We start from the raw sequence: 20,031 nt of genomic DNA, 5'->3' as shown, positions 1-20,031 counted from the left end.
GAATACCGACCGACCATGCGCTTTAAATAAATATCATTTCATGGTCCCTTTCAGAGCATATTCCGCTCATTCCAGCAAGAACACTTCCATGCGCAACCACATAGAGTAACTGCACTCGAAAGATCTCTTCCATTAGCAAATTCCAAGCGGGAGCTCGCTTTCTTACTAGTTCTCTTATGCATCATATGAACCGGCTCTCCAATTCTTCAGGGATATCATGCCGCCGCGGTAGGTCTGTAGTTAGGGTGCTCAGCTGCTGACCCGAAAGACACGGGTTAGATCCCATCCTTGGCGGTAGGGTGCTAGAGGCCCGTGTACTGGGCGATGTCAGTACATGTTTAAATACCTTGGTGGTCGAAATCCTTCGGAGCCCTCTACTACGGTGTCCCTCATAGCCGATTCACTGTGGAACGTTAGACCCTATAAACCATAAACAATCTTCAGGGATAACAAGCTACTGGAGCACTTACACGCAGAGCTACTGAACAATTTTCTTCGAACAAGGGTTCAATACTCATTGTACAGGATCCCGTATGTTGGGGTGCTAATAGACGGCCACTGTAGAGTGCAACTGGAAGTAGAACCGTACTTCGTCTAGCAATACATTCAGAAGAACCCTTGTACTTCCACTTCGACTCATATTTTGCCGTCCAAGCACCCCAACACAAAGGCCGTAATGAAGTGTGTATTTTGTCACTATAGCATATGGAAAGTAATAAAACATCGAACAACCTCTACCCCTACTTACTCAGGGGCCAGTGCACACGAACCTAAAAACCAACGCGAGGTGTTTAATACAGATAAAATAACGGGCGTTACAAGAACAGGCGAACAGAGCCAGATAAATGTCACTACTAGCTCAACAGCTCTCTTGAGGAGAGCTGAACCAACTGCCTCATGCCACGAGACCACACGAACAACATATAAGGTCCACCCTGGAGGCGACAATCCTTATAAAAATGGTCGACAGTCTATAGACTTATTGACTCTATTAACTTCCTATAGATATTGCTTTTTGTCTATTCGTAGTCTATAGACTGTCTATAGACAAAAGTCTACAAAAAGTCTATAGTCATAAATCTATAGATTGTCTATAGATTGTCTATGGCCAATGTATTTCCTATAGACTGTTCTCTAGGATTTGTCTATAGACATTCTAAAGACTATAGACAGAAGTCTATAGACACTCTATAAACTGTCTAAAACCTTTTCTGTAAGGGAACGACACTAATGTAAACAAAAGCCGCCTATGAAGTACACTCTGTGCGTCTGTCGCAGGGCGCCATAGTAAATAAATGTTGCCCTCTCTACGTGCCGACAAATACTCAGAATTCAGTGTTTACTTTAGTAGCAACAAGCAGCATAAACATCGCCGCTTACCCAGGGACCACATGAGTCGGGGCAGAGACAGTGTGTTGATGGACTGAACAAGGAACACAAGGCCCAGTCTTATGGCGTCGTCCTGCGCATGTGTTTAGAAACAGGGCTCCGATAATGATGTAGTTACATAAAACGGTCTATAATTTTGCCTCTTCGAATATTCTTCCGACAAAATGCATAGAGAAGTGGTCCTTGCAGTTAACCACCCTAGGGTCTCGCTATTTAGGATCAATACACTGTTCTGATGCAACGCAATTGATAAGAAGTCAGGGCTACATATATTTGGGATCACTTCAATGAAGGTGAAAAAACTGTGGTTCTAGGAAATATATCAGTGCTGATTCTAATTCTGACCGCTTTTAAAAACATTTCCTCTCGTGGCTGCTTTGGCGCCACTATTCACTTCGAGCATTTTTTTTTTTTTTCCAAAAGTGGAAGTCGAAAAAAATACAGGACGGAGACACCTTCACAGGAGTTCTCGACAACTTTACTACTGCGACAATGTTTAGGACTAACTGTTGCAAAGCTGTAGCAACTCCTGAGAGGATCGCCACACAGAGCTTTCTTAAAAGAGTAGAAAACTGAGCTAGTTTGTTCATACTTCTTGGTGGGAACAGCCGACATAACAAAACGCGGACACATAAAGGAACACACAGAACGTAGACGACGCTCTGTGTGTTTCTTTCTGTGTCCGCGTTTTGTTATTTCGGCTGTTCCCACCAAGAAGAGCCTCCTGCTCAGCGTTTTTGCGAAGAAGGCGTGCCCCTGAATCCCAAATCACATTTGGTGGAGGTGCTGTGCAATATGGTGGAAGCGCTATATACAGGGTGTCCAAGCTAACGTGGAACAAGGTTTTAGAAAAAACTAAGCGTTCTTAAGAACTGAAATCGCATGGATGTTGTTAGGGTTTATCTATAGTTACGGTACCATGTTTTTCGCTCCTCCTATTTGAATAATTAGTCAAGATAAATAACTTTTTAAATATAGCTTGAAACGTTCAGGCGTCAATAGGAAAGTTGTGGAGCTCCACAAATATTGTCCAACCCAGACACTTCCAACTGGATAGACTTAGTGTGGCCGTTTTAATTCGGGAAAAACGAAAGCCCGCGGAGTTTAAAAAATACCACGTGATAGCGCGCTCCGTGCACCCGAATGCGCCGTGATTACAGCGCTCTCACCCGTGCTTTGTAAAAACCATCACTCGCTTCGCGCCTTTCGTGCTGCCCAAGACAGAGCTTCGCGTTGTGCTTGGTTCCAAGATAAGCGCCAGCGGGTACGGGCGGCAGTTGAAAGAAAGCGCGGCTCCCGTTACTGCGGCGATAATTGCGCTCTCACGTTAGCAGAATGCATGCGGAGGAACGATGACAATCTCATGAATTTGAATTTGGGAGCAAGATCCCAACAAGCAAAGACGCATATAACAAGCCTGATAACGTCGTATGAATTACGCTCTAGAACAGGAGCCGCGCTTTCTTTCAATGGCCGCCCGAATCCCCTGGTGCTTGTCTTGGAACCAAGCACAATGCGAAGCCCTGTCCTGGCAGCACCACATTCCTTCAATGCTTTGAAGGACTTCAAAAACATTGAAGGACTATAGCAGCAAGAAAGGCGCAAAGCGAGGGATGTTTTTTACAAAGCACAGATGAGAGCGCTGTAATCGCGGCGCATTCAGGCGCACGGAGCGCGCTGTCACGTGGTATTTTTAAAACTCCGTGGGCTTCTGCGTTTCCCGAATAAAAACGGCCACGCTAAGTCTATCTCGCTGGAAGCGCCTGGGTTGGACAATAATTGTGGAGCTGCACAACTTTCCTATTGACGCCTGAACGTTTCAACTTATATTTAAAAAGTTAAGTTATTTGTATCGACTAATTATTCAAATAGGAGGAGCGAAAAAAAATGTTATTGTAACTTTAGATAAATCCTAACAACATCCATGTGATTGTTCTGAAGAACGTTTAATTTTTTTCATAAATCTTGGTCCAAGTCAGCTGGGAAACCCTGTATAGTTTTGCGTACGTGCGTCACGGAGTACCGTGACTTAATAGACGTTACTTTGCGCCCTACCGCAAGCACGTTGTTTTCGAATGGCGTGAGAATTGGCTGATATTAGTTGAGCCACAATGGCGAGGCTAATCGAGTTTTCGAAATTCTAAAAACTGATATGGCTATTACTAACGGCCGGCTGCAAATCTTTTATTACAATCAGGCGCCTATCGGTAACAGTTATAAAGTTAGCTATTGTAATTTAGCTATTAGCTTTACTAATCAACATGACTTCGATCGCCTGCTTTTTTACATCCGCAAACACTACTATTACTATGCCACAAAAAGATTCTCTTTACATCAAAATGCCTATTTTCAAAAATTAACGACCAGCTTCCCTGAAAAATCTGGTATAAATTCCTACACGATACTGAGAGCAAGAAAAAAAAACACCGCTCATAAATACTGGTGACGAAAACTATCGCCCCAGACTGCCCAAGAATTAAGCGACATCATTCGTACGGTGATGTAAGTCTAGAAGCAAGTCAACATCACCTATGCGATGGTCTTTTTCAATAACGAAATATTTTCTTCCTTCAAGAAAAGTCGGGCAAAATTGCACAGACTACATGAAAAATTTTCATGCGCGTAGTCATCAATCCTTTCATCAAAGATACTCTCAAAGATTTTGACACGAAAACTACAACAATCACCATTTTATAGCCGGAAAGAATAGCGAGAAGTTGGTCGACAATCTCACTTTCTCTCTCTTCTTCAGTCAACACACGCATCTTCTTGTGTTGCACATCTAAAACATCTAAAAGCTGAGATTTAACCTGTAAGACGTGTATAGGCATGCAGACTCCCGAGTATAAGCTCAGTTAGGGTGGTTCATCGAAAGATATAGCCTAGGAGGTCTATCCCAGCGAGCGAGGGTCTCCACAAGCCCCTTACCCTCAGGGCGACGCTGACATTGATGTTGGATATCCATGTGGATAATGAGAAGCCCACAATGACGGCGCTCTTGAAGTTGATCCAAATGAGCGCCATGCACTGCCGCCAGTTGAGATCGTAGCCCGTCGAGCAGAGTGCGGGGTATAGAAGCAGCACCATGAAGCCCCTGCACATGCAGCGAGTCAACAGAATGCAGCAAGTGAACAGAAGCGATCTTGTTATTATGACGTCACACGCCAGATTACCAACGATGTACTCTCCCCATGAGAAAAGCGTTATGGAATAAAGATGATTATCGATTTTTTCTTCAACTACAAAATTTCTGCGAAAGCTGCACAGCTTTCCCTGGTAGCCGTATGTCTGCTCTTGGATGGATGCGAATGTGTAATTATTCCTTTAATAAAGATGATCACCTCCATTTTCTGCAGTAAAATATAAAAACTTCATTCATCGCTCATTAGGAGGGAGTAGTAGTGATACGAAATTTCCTACGCAAGAGCCGCGGGACAATTTTGGCCTCAATGGTGGTCGTATGTAACGGCTGTATTGCATTTCTGATTAATCTCTCTCTGCAAAATACTCGTACACTGAATACGCGTTCCGATATTGCCTTGAGATACGCTTTGCGAAACTCGTTTCGGTAGTGTCTTCTTGCCGAAGTGGCCTCCCATCACAAAGGCATGGAGGACCAGAGATATCTAAAGCTATAGCAATGAGACTCACCAAGACTCCATGCCTTGATAAGGTTCCACGTAGTGCACGCCTTTACAAACCTGACCTCAAAATAAAAGATATTGCTAGAGTTTCCCCCTTAAGCAGCTAGTCTTCGTTCCTTTGATTCGGATGAAGAGAGCATAACTTTGCGCATCTCATATGGCAATGTGATCCGGAGTCCAGCTACTGGCATTTAAAGCGCACTTTTGCATGCATTCTATGTGGTCTTCGAAGCGAAATTTTCCAGGATCCTTCCATTCCCACCACTCTGTAAGTAGATGTTCATTCTTCCGAACAGTGGCATGTCGGCCCTAAGCGTTATATGCACATCGATCTCGCGTAGTCTGCCAATTTTGCAATGTTGCTTTGTTCAACCTGCCAGCTTTTCAAGATGAACGTTGATTGCGGACAATCTGAGAGGCACTCAGCGGTTTTGAATGTTGTGAATTATAGTTAAAGAGATAGTAGAGTTTGAGGCGGAGGCACAAACTCGACGAGGTGGTTCTTTCACATGCTCACTTGGTGAACATTTTATCCTAAATACATGGGCAGAGCGGGTTATGTGCTCTTCTTTGTAAATTCATCAGTATGCAGAGGCTACCCACCGTCACCTCAGCTTTCCCAGCAAGGCAGCCCCTATTTTTTCCAGACTAAATAGGAGCAATATTTCCGGCCCGACTGCCCACACGTGGTAAACGTTTTAAAAGCAATTAGCTGTAAATTTATCAATGATCCCTGTACATATGACACCTAGAATGGTGAGGCTTGGAACGTAGACACGTCGTCTGTACCACATAACCTGCTACTTTAAACGCCTCGTGCAACCATCAACAAACAGCGCCAAAAACTTTTCACTCTCTTGAAGGACAAAGAGTTACCCAAACCTAAGGACTGAGGGGCGAAGGAGTGATAACTAATTTCCAGGATAACATTAACGTGACCACAGCAGTGGCCTAGTCGTTTGAGCATCCGCCTCGCATGCGAGAGGTGCTGGGGTTCGATCCCCAGTGCCGCCGGGCACCCACCGGTGATACAATGGGTACATGCTTTCCCCTGGCCTGGTTCTTCTCTCTAGGGTGAAGTGCTTGGGAAGTGGGTCGTTGACCCCACCTTGAGGAAAAGAAGAAACAGCCTTGTTCCATGGCGCTCTTTGGCCACAGATGGCCTTGCGCCATAAAAATTCATCATCATCATCAGGCTATCATTAACTCCCTGTTGTCGCGCAACCTACTTCGCTCTCTTTCTACCATTTAAAGTTCCATCTGTCATTTTCAAATTCGCAGCTCACTGATCTGTCCCAAGGGCGTCCGCAGAAATTTTTGCAGGGGGGGGCCCATTGGTTGTTGGCGCCGGAGGGGGGGGGGGGTATATTCGTAGCAAAAAGGCACTATTTGCGGAATAAACTTATTTATTTGTATATAAATAAAAAATAAGTAAAATACACACATGAAAGAAAAAGTACAAACAGCAAACTAAAGCGCGGCTAGGAGAGATACATTGGAGTTTATCAACGAAGAAACCATTAAAACTAATAAAAAATGCAAAAAGATACTATCACTTCGTGGAGAAGTGTGCTCAGTCTTGCTGCATACGGGTTCTCGACTCACCCGGATTGATGACCAGCACACAGCACAATATGTTCACAAACACGCAACTACAGTCACTCACTCACTCAGTCAGTCTTCCTTGAACAGCAACTGTAGGCGCCTCGGATTTTTCTGGGCGAATTGCGTAATTACACGGGTGATAAATTCATTTCAGTGCTTCATTACACGCTCTCGGTGCACACTCATCATACATATTGATTGGAAAAACGGTTGAACGCGTACGTCGAAAACAAAAGATGACTATATATACAACTAAAACTTATTTACAAGATAAATGCACGCTCGCAGCTTCATACACCTCGCTCCATCTTGCTCGCGCATCCGCACAGTCGGGCAACCGCACACACACTGCTCGCCGCTCGTCGTTTTCTCGTCCGCTGTCTTGGTTGTTCTCAGCTTCGTTGACAACCGGCCACTAAAAACACCGAAGCACAAACACAGAGGCGCGCACACGTGCAAGGGCTTACTTGCCGCAATATCCCCGAATGCGCACTCTGGGGGTGAAAGGAACGCCGCGCGACTTCCGAGGGGAAGGGACACTCGCCACTCCGGTCGTAAAATTTGTTTTTGTGTTTTTATGGGGTTCAGAGCCCCAAAATACTCAGGCTATGAGGGACGGAGTATAGTACAGAGTTCCGGATAATGTCGACCACCTGGGTCTGTGCACCATGCACTGACATCGCACAGTACATGGGCGCTGTTGTGATTTGAGGCCCAGACAGAGGGGACAGGCGAGCCAGGCGGGCGCTATCGGGCTGCGTTGACCAAAGGCGCTGGTTTTCGGAGAAGACGTAAGGAACGCTGGTGTGGGGCGCCTCTGGAGACTGCGTCGCCGTGAACAAAAGCAGCTAATCCCCTTTGCCGAAGATTCTGAAAGCGGCGCTTCTACCGAACTGCGCTCTCCCGAGGATCGGAGGAGACAGCGAGCGGCGGTGGCGCCGTCTGATCGCCCGCTTGCCCCTGAGCAGTCGGACAAAGCGGGGGTGGACACGGCTGATTTGTCCTTCCCTCCTGAAGGATTCATCGGTGACCGGCGTAACGAAGGCGAAAACAAGATGCCCTGTGCACTGTCTGCCTCCGTGTCGCTATCTCTCTAGAGATCAAAGAAACAGACACCCATCTCAAGACGGCTCGAAACACATGCTCGCTGGTGCCGCTGTATGTCTGCAACAGGTCGCCCTTCAGTAGAGTTAACGATGGCGTGGTTTGAAAACGGCGGAACGACGCGCGCCCGGACGCGGCATTTCGCAGATATGTGACCCAAAGCGTAGAAGCGGGGCTGCTTTTACCCTTTTGGCCGAGCGCACCACCGTCCCTGGCGTGCGGCCATCACTCACGGTTCGAGTGAGTGATTTTCCAGGGGGGTGCAGCCGCCCCTTCTTGCCCCCCCCTCCGGACGCCCATGATCTGTCCTCATATTCATTTCAAGCATCACACGTTTTCTTTGTCCAGCAACTGAACGAAGAAGTGTTAGACGGCAAATGCAGTGCAGTTAATACGAAGGGAAGCCTAATACACGTCAATTTTCTTAAAGCGACAGAACTCACCTCACTATGATCTTGGCGGCGTAGGTGTGGCCCAGCAGAATGATGTCATCTGCGGACAGATACTCTACGGCGTCGCGACCCACCTTGAATGCGGCGAGGAACATGATCACCGTGTTGTACGTGTACCGGAACAGCGTCCAGAATCTGGGCCAAAAGAAAGGCGACGGCCGCCTCCACAAAAACCGGTCTCTTCACGAGAAAAAATGGGGGAGGAAAGCTTTAAGGCGACTCAATGGTGAGCGAGAGCAGAGAATTCCACAATAGTATCAACAGCCTGCGATGAAAAATGTTTTTCATGTGTTCCACTGCCAGCCGTCTTGCTTCTCGGCCATGCAAAAGATGTGTTAGTGCGCCCTGCGCTGCAAAGATCCAAAATGATACGGAGGAAGTTTTCCTAACCATCTAGCAATACCGACCCTCGAATTCTAAACAAGACGCATAGCAGATGGAAAAGAAATTGCGATTACATGAGAACACGTAATGCAAAAGAAAAGGCACATGACAACAGAGCACCAGGCATTTAAAACGAATGAGAAGGAATAGGTGTTATAATTGCTTTCTTGTAACTGTACTAAACTGACAAGGCGATGCCGGAGAAAAACGTTTCAGTAGGTAAACGTCTCTTCACAGGAAAACGTTTGCGTAACGCATAAAAATGATCATCGCGTTAAGCCTTTCGCCTAGAACGTGGTTGCTCTTTGCAATGGCAAAGAGCTCTGTAACTTGGCAGGCGTTCTTTCATCTCTCGTACCTAAATACACAGAGGTGGAGCGCTTTGAGTGGCTTAAAAACAGCCCAGATAGAAAAATCTGCGCCCCTCACGCGACACACGTGACCAGAGTGACAGAGCAGGTCGACTAACTTGCGCAGCACAATAGGGTCCATGATTGTCGAGGCGCTGTGCGCGCTGGCGGTGAGCGCCAGGGCGATGATGGAGGTGACGCCGCTGCCCATGAAGGCGTGCTCTGCCAGCAGGAAGGTGAGGTAGACGGCGCACAGCGAGACCAGGTAGGTGATGGACACGTCCTGGGACAGAGTGATCAGCAGGTAGGCTAGGAGGTGGCCCACGAGCTTGCCGAAGAGCGGACCGAGTGCCAACGTGGTGACCACGGAGAACCCGAACTCTGCGATGAAACGACGTAAGTTTTAAGGGGAAAGCCTTTAATGGCTCATACTCGCGGCCACGACTCTGGCCCTCCGTCCGTCCGTTACATCTGAAGTGAAAGCCATAACTAGACATTACTAGTCATAAGCCGCCGCGGTGGCTCAGTGGTTATGGTGCTCGGCTGCTGACCTAAAAGACGCGGGTTCGATCCCGGCCGCGGCGGCTAGAATTTCTTTGGAGGAGAAATTCTAGAGGCCCGTGTACTGTGCGATGTCAGTGCACGTTAAAGAACCCCAGGTGGTCTAAATTTCCGGAGCCCTTTACTACGGCGTCTCTCATAGCCTGAGTCGCTTTGGGACGTTAAACCCCATAAACCAAACCAAACCATTACTAGTCAGAAGTCATGACGAACTAGTCATTAACCAGTCGTCAACTGATTAGTCATGACTAACTGGTCATTAACCAATCATCAACATATTAGCAATGAGTAGTTAGTCATTAACTAATCATATCTAGTTAGTCGTTAACCAATCATGACTAGTTACTCATTAACTAATCATGACTAGTTAGTCATTAACCAGCCATGACCAGTTAGTCAAGACTCATTAGTCATCACTAGTTAATCATTAATCAATCATGACTAGTTAGTCATTAATCATCATGACCAGCCAATCCGTCACAGTAGCAGCCAAAGTTCCGTGGAAAGGCGTTTGTCTAGCGCACTTTAGATCGTCAAAATGCCCCCCTGAATTTTTTATACGTACATTCTGCACTTCAGCTGGAGGTTTTGGCAAGAGTAGAAAAATACACAAACAAATAATAATCAGCATCATAGCAAGTCGTGAGTTCCATGAATGTTTTTAGTGAGACGCAGCTCTTCGGTCCCTGCATCGTAGCATAAAAGTGACAGGCTGGGATGATGTTCACAACATATGACACTCGACGTTGAGGGGAATTTTGCTGCTCCTGGTGCAGTAAAACGGTGTATGGTTCATGAGGATTTAACGCCCCAAAGCATCTCAGTTTATGAGGGACGCCGTAGTGAAGGGCTCCGGAAGTTAGAGCGCCCCTCATAGCCTGAGTCACATTGTAACTACAGTGATATACTCCTGACACTATATACATTTTCTGCGAGGATACAAGGCAGAATAATGTCCGTGTATTTGCACCCTACCACTTTTTCCGCGAATGATTTGAGCAACGATAGGAAAGCAGCACAAGAGCCCATATGTGGGGCCCTAAGTGAACGCGCGAGAGCTGTGGAAGTCCTGGACAGCTTATTTCACACACCTCGAATTTCATCCGGTTCTAGCGTTACGGCCGCAGAAGGGCAGTTTATTTATTTTTTTCTGTGTGCAAATATAGTGCACTTGTATAATGCTGGAGGATAGCGGAAGGCAAGAAAGCAGCTTACCCATGATTTGCGCCATCGTTTGTTCTGAGGTTCAACAGACACCTAGAGCACAAAATTAGCGCAGCATATGGAAACAAATGCACGACTGTAAACGGGCCCAAATGAAATAGCTATGAGGATTCCGAAACATTCATTCGTGTCTAGTCGCGACCGGACTGCGGTGACAATAACTGCCCATGCTTCATTTTTATGAATCTATCCTGACACAGCATTAACGTATCGCGTTCCGATCAGTTATTGTCATAGAAATTAGTAGCGGTTTGTGGCGATCAGAAAAAGCGAAGGAGTGGTGCAAGACTCATTGACACAATTCTCACTTCTACTTAGTCACCATGCGCCTGCCATTGTAAAAGAGCTCATGCTTTGCATTTTCCTCGAAGCCCGTACTCGCTCAAGCCCACCCAAGTATCTAACATGAGCGCTAGTCTCTCTTAACAGCTTCCCTCTAAATAGCCTTCTTGTCGCCCTAATTTAGTCATACAACACCAACTACCCCAACCTCATGCTCCGATTCATATGCTCGGGACGGTTGCTGTCTAAGTGTCGTTGGCTAGGACGACGGGAGCAGTGTAGCTTACTGTAGAAGCTGAAGTCCTTGAGAATAGCCACGGCGTTGTAGACGAACCAGAAGAACGATAGCCCCACAAGAGCCTCACCCATGGCCAGTGTCTCCAGGATGTGGGACTTTGCTGCACAAAAAGACAAAGCCACATGTTCTCACCCGCAATTCCGAAAGGGCAATATATCTAGCGCGTACAATAACAAGTCATAAACCATAGATATTTGCGAATGTCTTGATTGTAGACATCACTGTGTCCGTTCAGACAACCACCACGCGCCGCTGGGTGTGTGCCGCCACGGAAGCAGACGCCGCTAATTTCCAACAGTGAACTTGGCTTGGTGTTGCGCGTGTTATAACATACTCGTATTACACGCCGGTTGTAAATAGCATTCATAATTTAAACCTGCTTTTCTGCGCAGCTGGCTACGCAGCTGGTTAAGTTCAGAGAGGAAAATCCTCGACGGACCATAAGAGTTTGACCTAAAGATCGCATTGACCGATGTCCTGCTTCTGTTTAGAGACAAACTTAGAAAGGCTTACCCATCCCAACGAACAGACTAGAGCCACATTTATAGCAGCCTATTAACGATTAGTGTTTTACCATTCGAATTATCCTAGATCGAAAGTTGAGCGAATTGCAGAGGCAGTTAGCCGTGGAAATGTGTCATACCCTAGTTTTGTTATTTTTCTCAATAACAGATAAATGATTGATGCCGGCTGTTCTTTAGTTGGCGATGCCATCTACGTAACTACACATCTTAAGTTTCTTAACATCAATGCTCTCCGAGCTAAAATGAAATCAATGCATTGGAGGTTAATAATTGCCGGTAAGAAACAGTCTCACCTTTTAAAGCTGTGCAATTATATGTGCACCTTTTCCTGACAAAATTGCAGCCGCCTCTAACCCAAGAATATATTTCTGCTAAGGAGTATATGAATGGACAGGTTAGTAGGCATAAATTATCTCCCTTATATCACCCCTAACTGATAAGCGCTATATGGTAACGGGGAAGAACATGCTCTATATATTTTTATGGTATACTAGCCATGCGTACCCGTTCAGTTCGCATGATATCGATATGCCATCACGCACACTCTTTTCTACGGAATAAGAGCTACGACTGCGAGGCGGCTGTTGCAAGATTTGTGGAACTGGCTCGCAAGCGTGTGAAAGCTGTTTCCTCGTGGAAGCCGCCTCCTCAAGTTTATTTATTTATTTATTTATTTATTTATTTATTTATTTATTTATTTATTTATTTATTTATTTATTTATTTATTTATTTATTTATTTATTTATTTATTTATTTATTTATTTATTTATTTATTTATTTATTTATTTATTTATTTATTTATTTATTTATTTATTTACTAGTACCTCAAATGCCCCTTGGTGTGCGGTATTACATGAGGTATTACATGAGTTCGTAGCATTCGTTCCACTGCGAAGCAATAGTAATGCTCAGCATCACACTCCATGGGATAACGCGTCATCCAGTGTAAAAGAAGACGTGAATCAGAGTCCTTGTTCACGTACCAGCGGTAAGAAAGGCCACGTCGGTGAAGAACATGGGCTCTGGGCAGCAAACGAGGAAGGCCATGAGTGCGGACGCGGCTGAGTTGTCGCCAATGGCGTCGCGGCTGTCTGCTCTGCTTCCGTCTCGGCCACTCCAAGTGTCCCGACTCGAGGGCACCATGAACGTCATGTACAGGACGAACAGGCAGCAGCTCAGCGCTGCAAACATTCAAAAGTTGCCCGAGGAGGCACGAAAAAGGGCTGTTGAGCTTGGGTAGTTTCCGCAGATGAGCGCGAGCAAGACAAAAGGGAACACACGAGCCAGTATTGACACAGTCTTCTACGTCCCGCTGCCTGTCCTCGAAATAAAGCCACCCTTCGTAGAGCGCCGAGTTGTTAAAATCTTTTGGCGGGCCGGATGGTTCGAAAGCATCACGAAGCTCACGGAACGCATGTATCGTCTTGTGTTGTTGTCTCTTAACTGAGCGCCTCCGGTCGCGCCTGTAGGCTTCGTAATGCTTCCGAGTTCGTGACTCCTACCAGTTAGGAAATTAGGAATCAAACTTCAGACACTACCGGCAGCCACTTTCTCGCGATAAGAAGACACAGCCGATGCCTGTGGCACCCTGCGACATCTTTGTACCTAATAAACCCATTCTGAGCATCGGTAATTAATTTTAAAGCAGCAGCTGCTACGTGACAATCGGCTAATCTCTGATGTTTATACCAATCTGAGTGCCTTACCTTGGATACATGGGCTTTATGGGCACTTCCACGGATAACGTGAGATGGAACTTTATCATGCTTGTGTGAAGTTTGATTTGCAAAGTAGGACGATAGCAAGTTCCCTGTCTGTTCGCTCTACCGATGAGTGCTGAGCTTTTCATGTATCTTATTTTAATTAGAGGCACATATATTTATTACTGCCCTCGAAATTAGGAGGGTGCCCCATCTCCAGCTGTGAAAACAACTTCTGTGTTCTCTCGCACCTTGCTCATGCCTGATCTTTAAGGAGCGCCGTTTGCATAAACCCACGTAGTTTCTCGCACATAGGGCTCGTGACTGACTATCGCTCGACTCTTCGCTTCGGTTCTTGTGATGGCTCAGTCCACGGGCTTGGTGGATACCACGAAACTCTGGTTCTGTGACTCCAAGTCATGTGTTTAGCTAGGGAGTTGATGTCCTGAATAATTGTTTAAACACAAAGACAACACTTTAAAACAGTTTTTTTTTCTACGGCACGTCCTGGTATGTATGTTGTGAACTAGTTACAACCTCGGCTGGCATGAGGCGTTCCTGCCTATGTCTATTGTTTTTATTGCTGGGCATGCTGTTACGAATAGACATATTAGTAAGCAGAACCTCGTAGCCTAGGGCTGCAAGAAGGAAGGATCTCATAATGAAGGTAACAGATTCTTACATTTCAAAGCAACTATGTGACGTGTAGGAAACACCGTAGTGGATGATTGTTTGTACAAGCCCATATTGAAACGACACTTTCCATGACTGACGCTGGCATAGAGACGGTCGTTCGCCGGCTCCCGCATCGGTGGCAGGGCAGGCGAATTGCGAGAAACCTAAGAATGACTTGCGAAAAAGAATCCTCGCAAAATACGGCCCTAGGCATCTTTGACGTGACCTACTGTGCCACAACACAGACATCGTTAAATTTCGCTCCAAACCAAATGTGGCGCCATGACACCCGCGAATTGGTTCTCAGCAGCCAAACCCCAAAACCGCGAGCGTTAATGAGGAAGAGAATATCAGCGCACTCACCAAGTCCTAGAGCCCCTAGAAGTACGCACTGCCAGAAGCAGCGCCAGAACAGGTGGTACCGCAGGTTCAGAGCCACGGTGAACACCAGCACCGGCATGTACAAGTGCAGCAGCTCGCTCAGGTGGTTGTCGGTGACCGGCAGGAAGGTTTCTTTGTCTCCGTAGCGACTCACCAGCCACCCGGCGATGAAACCCCACAGGACCACGACAGCAACCACCGGCACGTTGATCAGCCGCTTCATCATCCGTAGCACAGCTGCAAGAGCAACGTTCTTTTTTTTTTACAGCGAAAGCTATACTATAGCTGGACCGCATTTCGCCGTGAGCCTCCGAATGACCTTGAAACGACCTTGATATAAGCGATGGCTAGTGTTGCTATTCACATATACCTAACCATGTGTGCTCCACTTAGTGGACCACCTCTGACCTTGACGTTTGGCCCTGAACTTTGACCTTGACATTTCATCTTGACCTCTGACCTTGGCATTTGACCTCGAACTTTGACATTGAATTTTGGCATTGCAGGTTGTCGGCAGAGGAAGTAAGAATGCCACGTGGTAATCACGTTGTGTCACGTGATTCACAGTTCACAGTTGTGACGTCCGGTATGGGGTATACATAACCAGAGGTATGTGCTACTGACCATCGATCAGTCTTTGCTTTCATTAATCCAATCAATGAAGACCAATAAGCAGCTGTGAAGTGGTGAGGGCCATTAAGAAACAATAAAAGGTGCACCAAAGATAAACTATGTTTAATCATGCATATGTAGCTTTCGCGACGTGAAACTCGGCTCGGCAGAGCTGAACCGCTGCTTAACTTTATTGCCTTCCGCTTTTCCAAGGTAGCTATAAAATACTTAAGGTGATACCTCAGTGTCGAACAATACGAGAATAGATCAAGAAACTATGGCCAGAAGTTCAAAGAAGGCGGAAGGCGCGTCGTCGGGACGTTTTTGGAAATCCTAGCCGGTGGAACACGACGTGGCCTTCTAGTCTCAGAAGTTTTGAGCGTTGAAGGCCATCAAATAGTGAATAAAAACTTACACTGTCAGAACCTTAGTGCCATCATGTTTGGTTCAAAATCACATGAAAGTAAAACTTCAACCCTCAAAAAATGAATCAATTAATAAAGCATTTTATTGATAGGGAGGGTTGACTCTCGGCCGCTATTAGGGTATTACGTGGGAAGAAAAATTTTTCGCTCTATTGTAACTCGATGCACACAGCTGGCTACTGTAGTGCGTCACCCTGCAGCAGTTCGGCTGGAAGGGCTTCGACAAGCGTGGTGAAAAGCTGACTGTCCGTAGTAGTTTTGTGTTGGGCAGTCAACCAACGAGAAGAGCCGATTTCCTACACAGCTCTTAAGAAAACCGCGCAACCCGGATATTTTTGAACAAGCCATGTTCGCCATGCTGCTGCTGTCATCGATTTATATTTCAAGCTCTTTGTATAATCGTAAACTTAAGCACAACGGCCGATGCAAAGGGCTCATTACTATCCTCAATTGCTTCCACGCCGACCTACATACAATCGGGTACAGGCGTCACGAATAGCATACGGCTGCGTCACTTAAGAACTTGGATAATGTTTCGAACGAGAGGACGTGGTCAAGTCTGCCTTAACAGCGTCACACTACGTATGACATTACACGTTAGAAAAACAACGTTAAGCGGCTACCCACTTACCGGAGACGATGACCACCAGAAGTAGGAGCAAGGTACCGTACTCGGGTCGCTTCTCATAGCCCATGAGACTGCTCGCTCTTGAGGAATGCATGCTGTAATAAGAAAGCCTTGCTGGAATTTTACAGCATCCATATAAGAGACTACTCATTGACATTCACCCGAGCGCAGCCATACGACTACAAAGGAAAGCTATGAGCTATACAGCTTTCTCAGAAACTTTCCTTTGTAGCCGTATGGCTGCGCTCGGGTGGATGTCAATGATTAATTACTCCCTTATTACAAATCTACTCCACCTTGGGGGATTCCCCTAAACATTTGACCAACCATATAAGAGACGTTTCCCAGCGTTAACGATCATGCCACGGTGCACTTTATACAGTGTCAATCAACTATGTCACGTTGGTGGGCCCAATCTTCAAGGAACATGCTGTACCGGGTATCCGTCATCTGTTGTAAAATGCCTCAGGCGGGCATGCGAAGGGGTATATTTAAATATGTGGTTGGCGGGATGCGTTTGAGCATTCGCTACCTCTTTCTCGGGCCTGTGGAGCTGCAAGGGAAAGAGACGTTTTTTGTCTTTGTCGCTGCCGCCCTTACCTTCAGGGCGATCACTGCAATTTAACCTGACACGAGCTTTAAGGCCACCCTTTGCCGTCAGCTGGATTACCATAGCAGTGATAGCGCAGCTGTCTTTTTCCGTCAGTTTAAAACATTCTAAGGAGACGGAGAACAATTTGAAATTGTTCTGCAGTGACAGAAATCTTCAGTGACAAATAACGTGTGTTCACTGAAAAGGGAGCTTTTATGCAATATAAAGATGCTGAGGATAAAATACACCAACTGCCGTCACAGTTATGCTGCTGAACGGATATCACGAAGCTAAAGAAAAGCGAAGCGATTGATTTTTATGCAGAAGAAAAATTGTGTGAAGCTTTCCAAGGCTTCCTTTAAACGGAAGCAAGTAAATACTTGCGCACTCGCCTATTCAGTACACTTTTCGTCTTGGTATTAGAACCAGACCTCTTTATTTTCTCAGAATTGGCTGTTATACTAGCCCAGGAAAAGACTCGAGGAGAAAGCCAGGGCTTAGTGTTCCGATTCCTTGTTGTCAGATACAACTTGAGAATGCAGTAGATGCCCCTCCTCTCAACGCTCCTATAATTAGCCCGCCTATCTTGCCAACCACATGTGGGGACTTCTCAGCCCAGTGGCGGACTTCTTTCGCAAAGGCAACTACTAGAATTCCGACATACCGACGAGCTGCAGTGTGGGGAAAAATCAGCGGTCATCTAGCTAGCAGCAAACGGAGGAAAAATCCAATGAGAGCTAGCGTCTCAGCGTCGCCACCGGTGATTCCGTCGTAATGGTGGATTCAGTGTCCCGAGGCCTATGTGCATGTCGTGGTTTTGCACAGAGTTGCTCACATTTTGCAATACATAATTTTTCTCGAAATCTTCTTTTTAAACACCAGACCATACATGACCGCTAATGCTAAATTTGAGCGGAACTCTTCACGACTGCCAGGTGGTGTGTTACGCAGCTAGCCACCCTCCGGCATCTTCCCGTGGCAGCCACATTCCAGGTGGCGTTTTGATCTGCTAGTTGGACAACCGGTAGTAGTAGTAGTAGTAGTAGTAGTAGTAGTAGTAAAAGACTTTTATTCGACCATAATTTATAGGCCGAGCATGTCGACCGCCTGGGCGACCGGAAGCCGCTGTTCTTCTTCCCCTTCAGCGCCAAGCCAGTCGAGCCAGGTGGTGATGGATAGAGAGGGTGGGGGGAAGGAACCCGACTGCTGAGCAGCCGGGCAATAGAAGAGGCAATGGGCCAGGTCCGCATAGATACAGGGGCAGTTGGGACAGGAAGGGTCCGATCGATAGCGATAAAGAAAGAGGCGGGACGGGGTGATAACTGCATTCATCTGAATGTGCTGAAGAAGGCGAGACTCCGGCACCGTGAGTGATGGATGAGGGGGAGGGTAAAGGCGTTTGTCGAGGTGGAGCTCAAGGTAGACCTCTTATATGGTGCGGCGAAGGGTGAGTCTCCCACCGTCCTCCGAGGGCTTGGGCCAGGGGATCAACGGTGCCCGGAAAAGTGTGTCGCGAGCGAGCTGATGGGCCAGCTCATTGCCGTCAATCCCTGAATGCCCAGGGACACAACGGAGGAAAACGATGGAAGGCTGCAATGCGGAGACCGCTCGTTCGAACTCCTGTTGGAGAGAAGGGGTCAGGGTGCGTTTCTGTATGTGGTGTATAGCGGCTTGTGAGTCTGAATAGACTGTATACTCTTAGAGAGAGGGAAGGAGGGCAAATGACTGGAGGGCATGCGCAATGGCGAGGACCTCGAGGGACAATGCGTCTGGAGGGTGTAGATACGGCCCGCTGGTGTGGGTTTCAGGGGCAGGGAGGTGTGGATGGTACAGGGCGTAGCCGCAGGAACCTCGAGGAGCCACGAAGGAGGCATCCTGTAGGCTACACCCTGGATATCAAAGAGAAGGGAATGGTGCTGTGCGGCCGCATGACGACGGCCGGCGTGCAGGACGGGGGACATGTTGGTCGGGAGGGGAAGGATACGAAGATTGGGAGCGGAGGTCTGAATAGGAGAGGTAAACGAGGGGATGCCGACTACGCCGACGACTACGACCCGGAAGCCAGGAAAGGCGCAAAAAAACTGCGCTCTAAAAGCGCCTATCAGTGAAAAGTTACCGAGGGACTAACGTGCCGACAAGTCGGTATTTGCATACGCTACATTTACTAGTGCGTGCCCAAGGGGCATGGTCCATCGGAACTGCGCATGCAACATTCCGCAGCGACCGGCTTGATTCCACAGGTTAAACACAAAGCCATTATTCACAGTTCTTCACCATAACTGCGATTTCTTTCTGCACGCTGATCACGTTCACTTCGCCGTAAGCAAGTACAGAATTTTTGAGTACGTTATTTGGTAAACTGCCAGCTGTAACTTTATGAACTATGTCACTGGACGTTTCAGCCAACCAAACTAAAACCTAACCAGTTGCATGCATTGACGGCGATATCGCTCAAGCCATTAATCCGCAAGCATTCAGGGAGCTGGGTGATTAATTAGGCGGTCAAAAAGACTAGTCCTGGCAGCAGAAGGTGACCGGCGCAGAAAGGAGAGCCGGGACAACGACAGCAGCAAGCGGTAACAATATCTAAGGCGTGGCGAATCTCCACTCACAGTTTGAGGAGCCGAGGTCCGTCTTATCAAAATGGCAGCTCTAGTGTCAGTGACCGGCTTTTTCTTCTTTCTTCTTCTTCTTCTTCACCTCTTTATAATGGCACATACCCACGTGGGGGGATTGGCCAAGGTGTAGTGGTATACATAAGAAAATTTTCATAGGATTAAACGTGAATTTTGAAAAATGTATTCATGAAAAACGATCCTTCATCCTCATTCTCATCTTCTTCTGGCTCGAGTACATTTACACAGAAAGCTTTTGAACAAGCATTCTTTGCATTTCACGACATAACAGAGGTAACAAATGTTTGGATATATTTGAAACGGTTACAAAATGTGGTGAATAAAGCAGCGACCAAGTTGTCAGACCCACCAACCTTGATGTTACCGGGTTTGACTGCCAGGTGTTGCGACCGCTAGCGTCCGAAAATCCTTTTCTCAACATACAACGCTCCCTAGGACGACAACCATTCACTTCGACAGGGGCAAAATTGAACAAAAAAACAATAAATTGGCTATGAGGAAAATAAATGCGCCGTAACTGTGTCGCTCTCAGTGGACACATCAAGAGTGCACTGAGTAAAGGTAT

The 20,031-nt window shown here is 46.7% G+C and overlaps 1 protein-coding gene across 1 annotated transcript in view; it reads right to left on the bottom strand.

The window, feature by feature from the left end:
- LOC149330580 (sperm-specific sodium:proton exchanger-like) overlaps positions 1-16,305 on the bottom strand; it is a 40,016-nt gene extending 23,711 nt beyond the window's left edge. The window contains exons 1-8 of the mRNA XM_089559455.1: positions 16,242-16,305; positions 14,556-14,810; positions 12,801-12,998; positions 11,283-11,393; positions 9,048-9,309; positions 8,186-8,329; positions 4,318-4,483; positions 1,381-1,462 (exon numbers count right to left, since the gene is read on the bottom strand). Of these exons, the coding sequence (XP_089415581.1) occupies positions 1,381-1,462; positions 4,318-4,483; positions 8,186-8,329; positions 9,048-9,309; positions 11,283-11,393; positions 12,801-12,998; positions 14,556-14,810; positions 16,242-16,305 (1,282 nt within the window). The remainder of the gene's footprint in view (positions 1-1,380; positions 1,463-4,317; positions 4,484-8,185; positions 8,330-9,047; positions 9,310-11,282; positions 11,394-12,800; positions 12,999-14,555; positions 14,811-16,241) is intronic.
- Positions 16,306-20,031: the final 3,726 nt, after the last annotated feature.

The sequence above is a fragment of the Amblyomma mixtum genome, chromosome 9 (assembly GCF_055824585.1).
Source record: "Amblyomma mixtum isolate Tamu chromosome 9, ASM5582458v1, whole genome shotgun sequence".
Lineage (NCBI taxonomy): Eukaryota > Metazoa > Arthropoda > Arachnida > Ixodida > Ixodidae > Amblyomma > Amblyomma mixtum.
The sequence above is the reverse complement of the archived record's forward strand: the minus strand, read 5'-3'. Positions and strand labels throughout refer to the sequence as shown.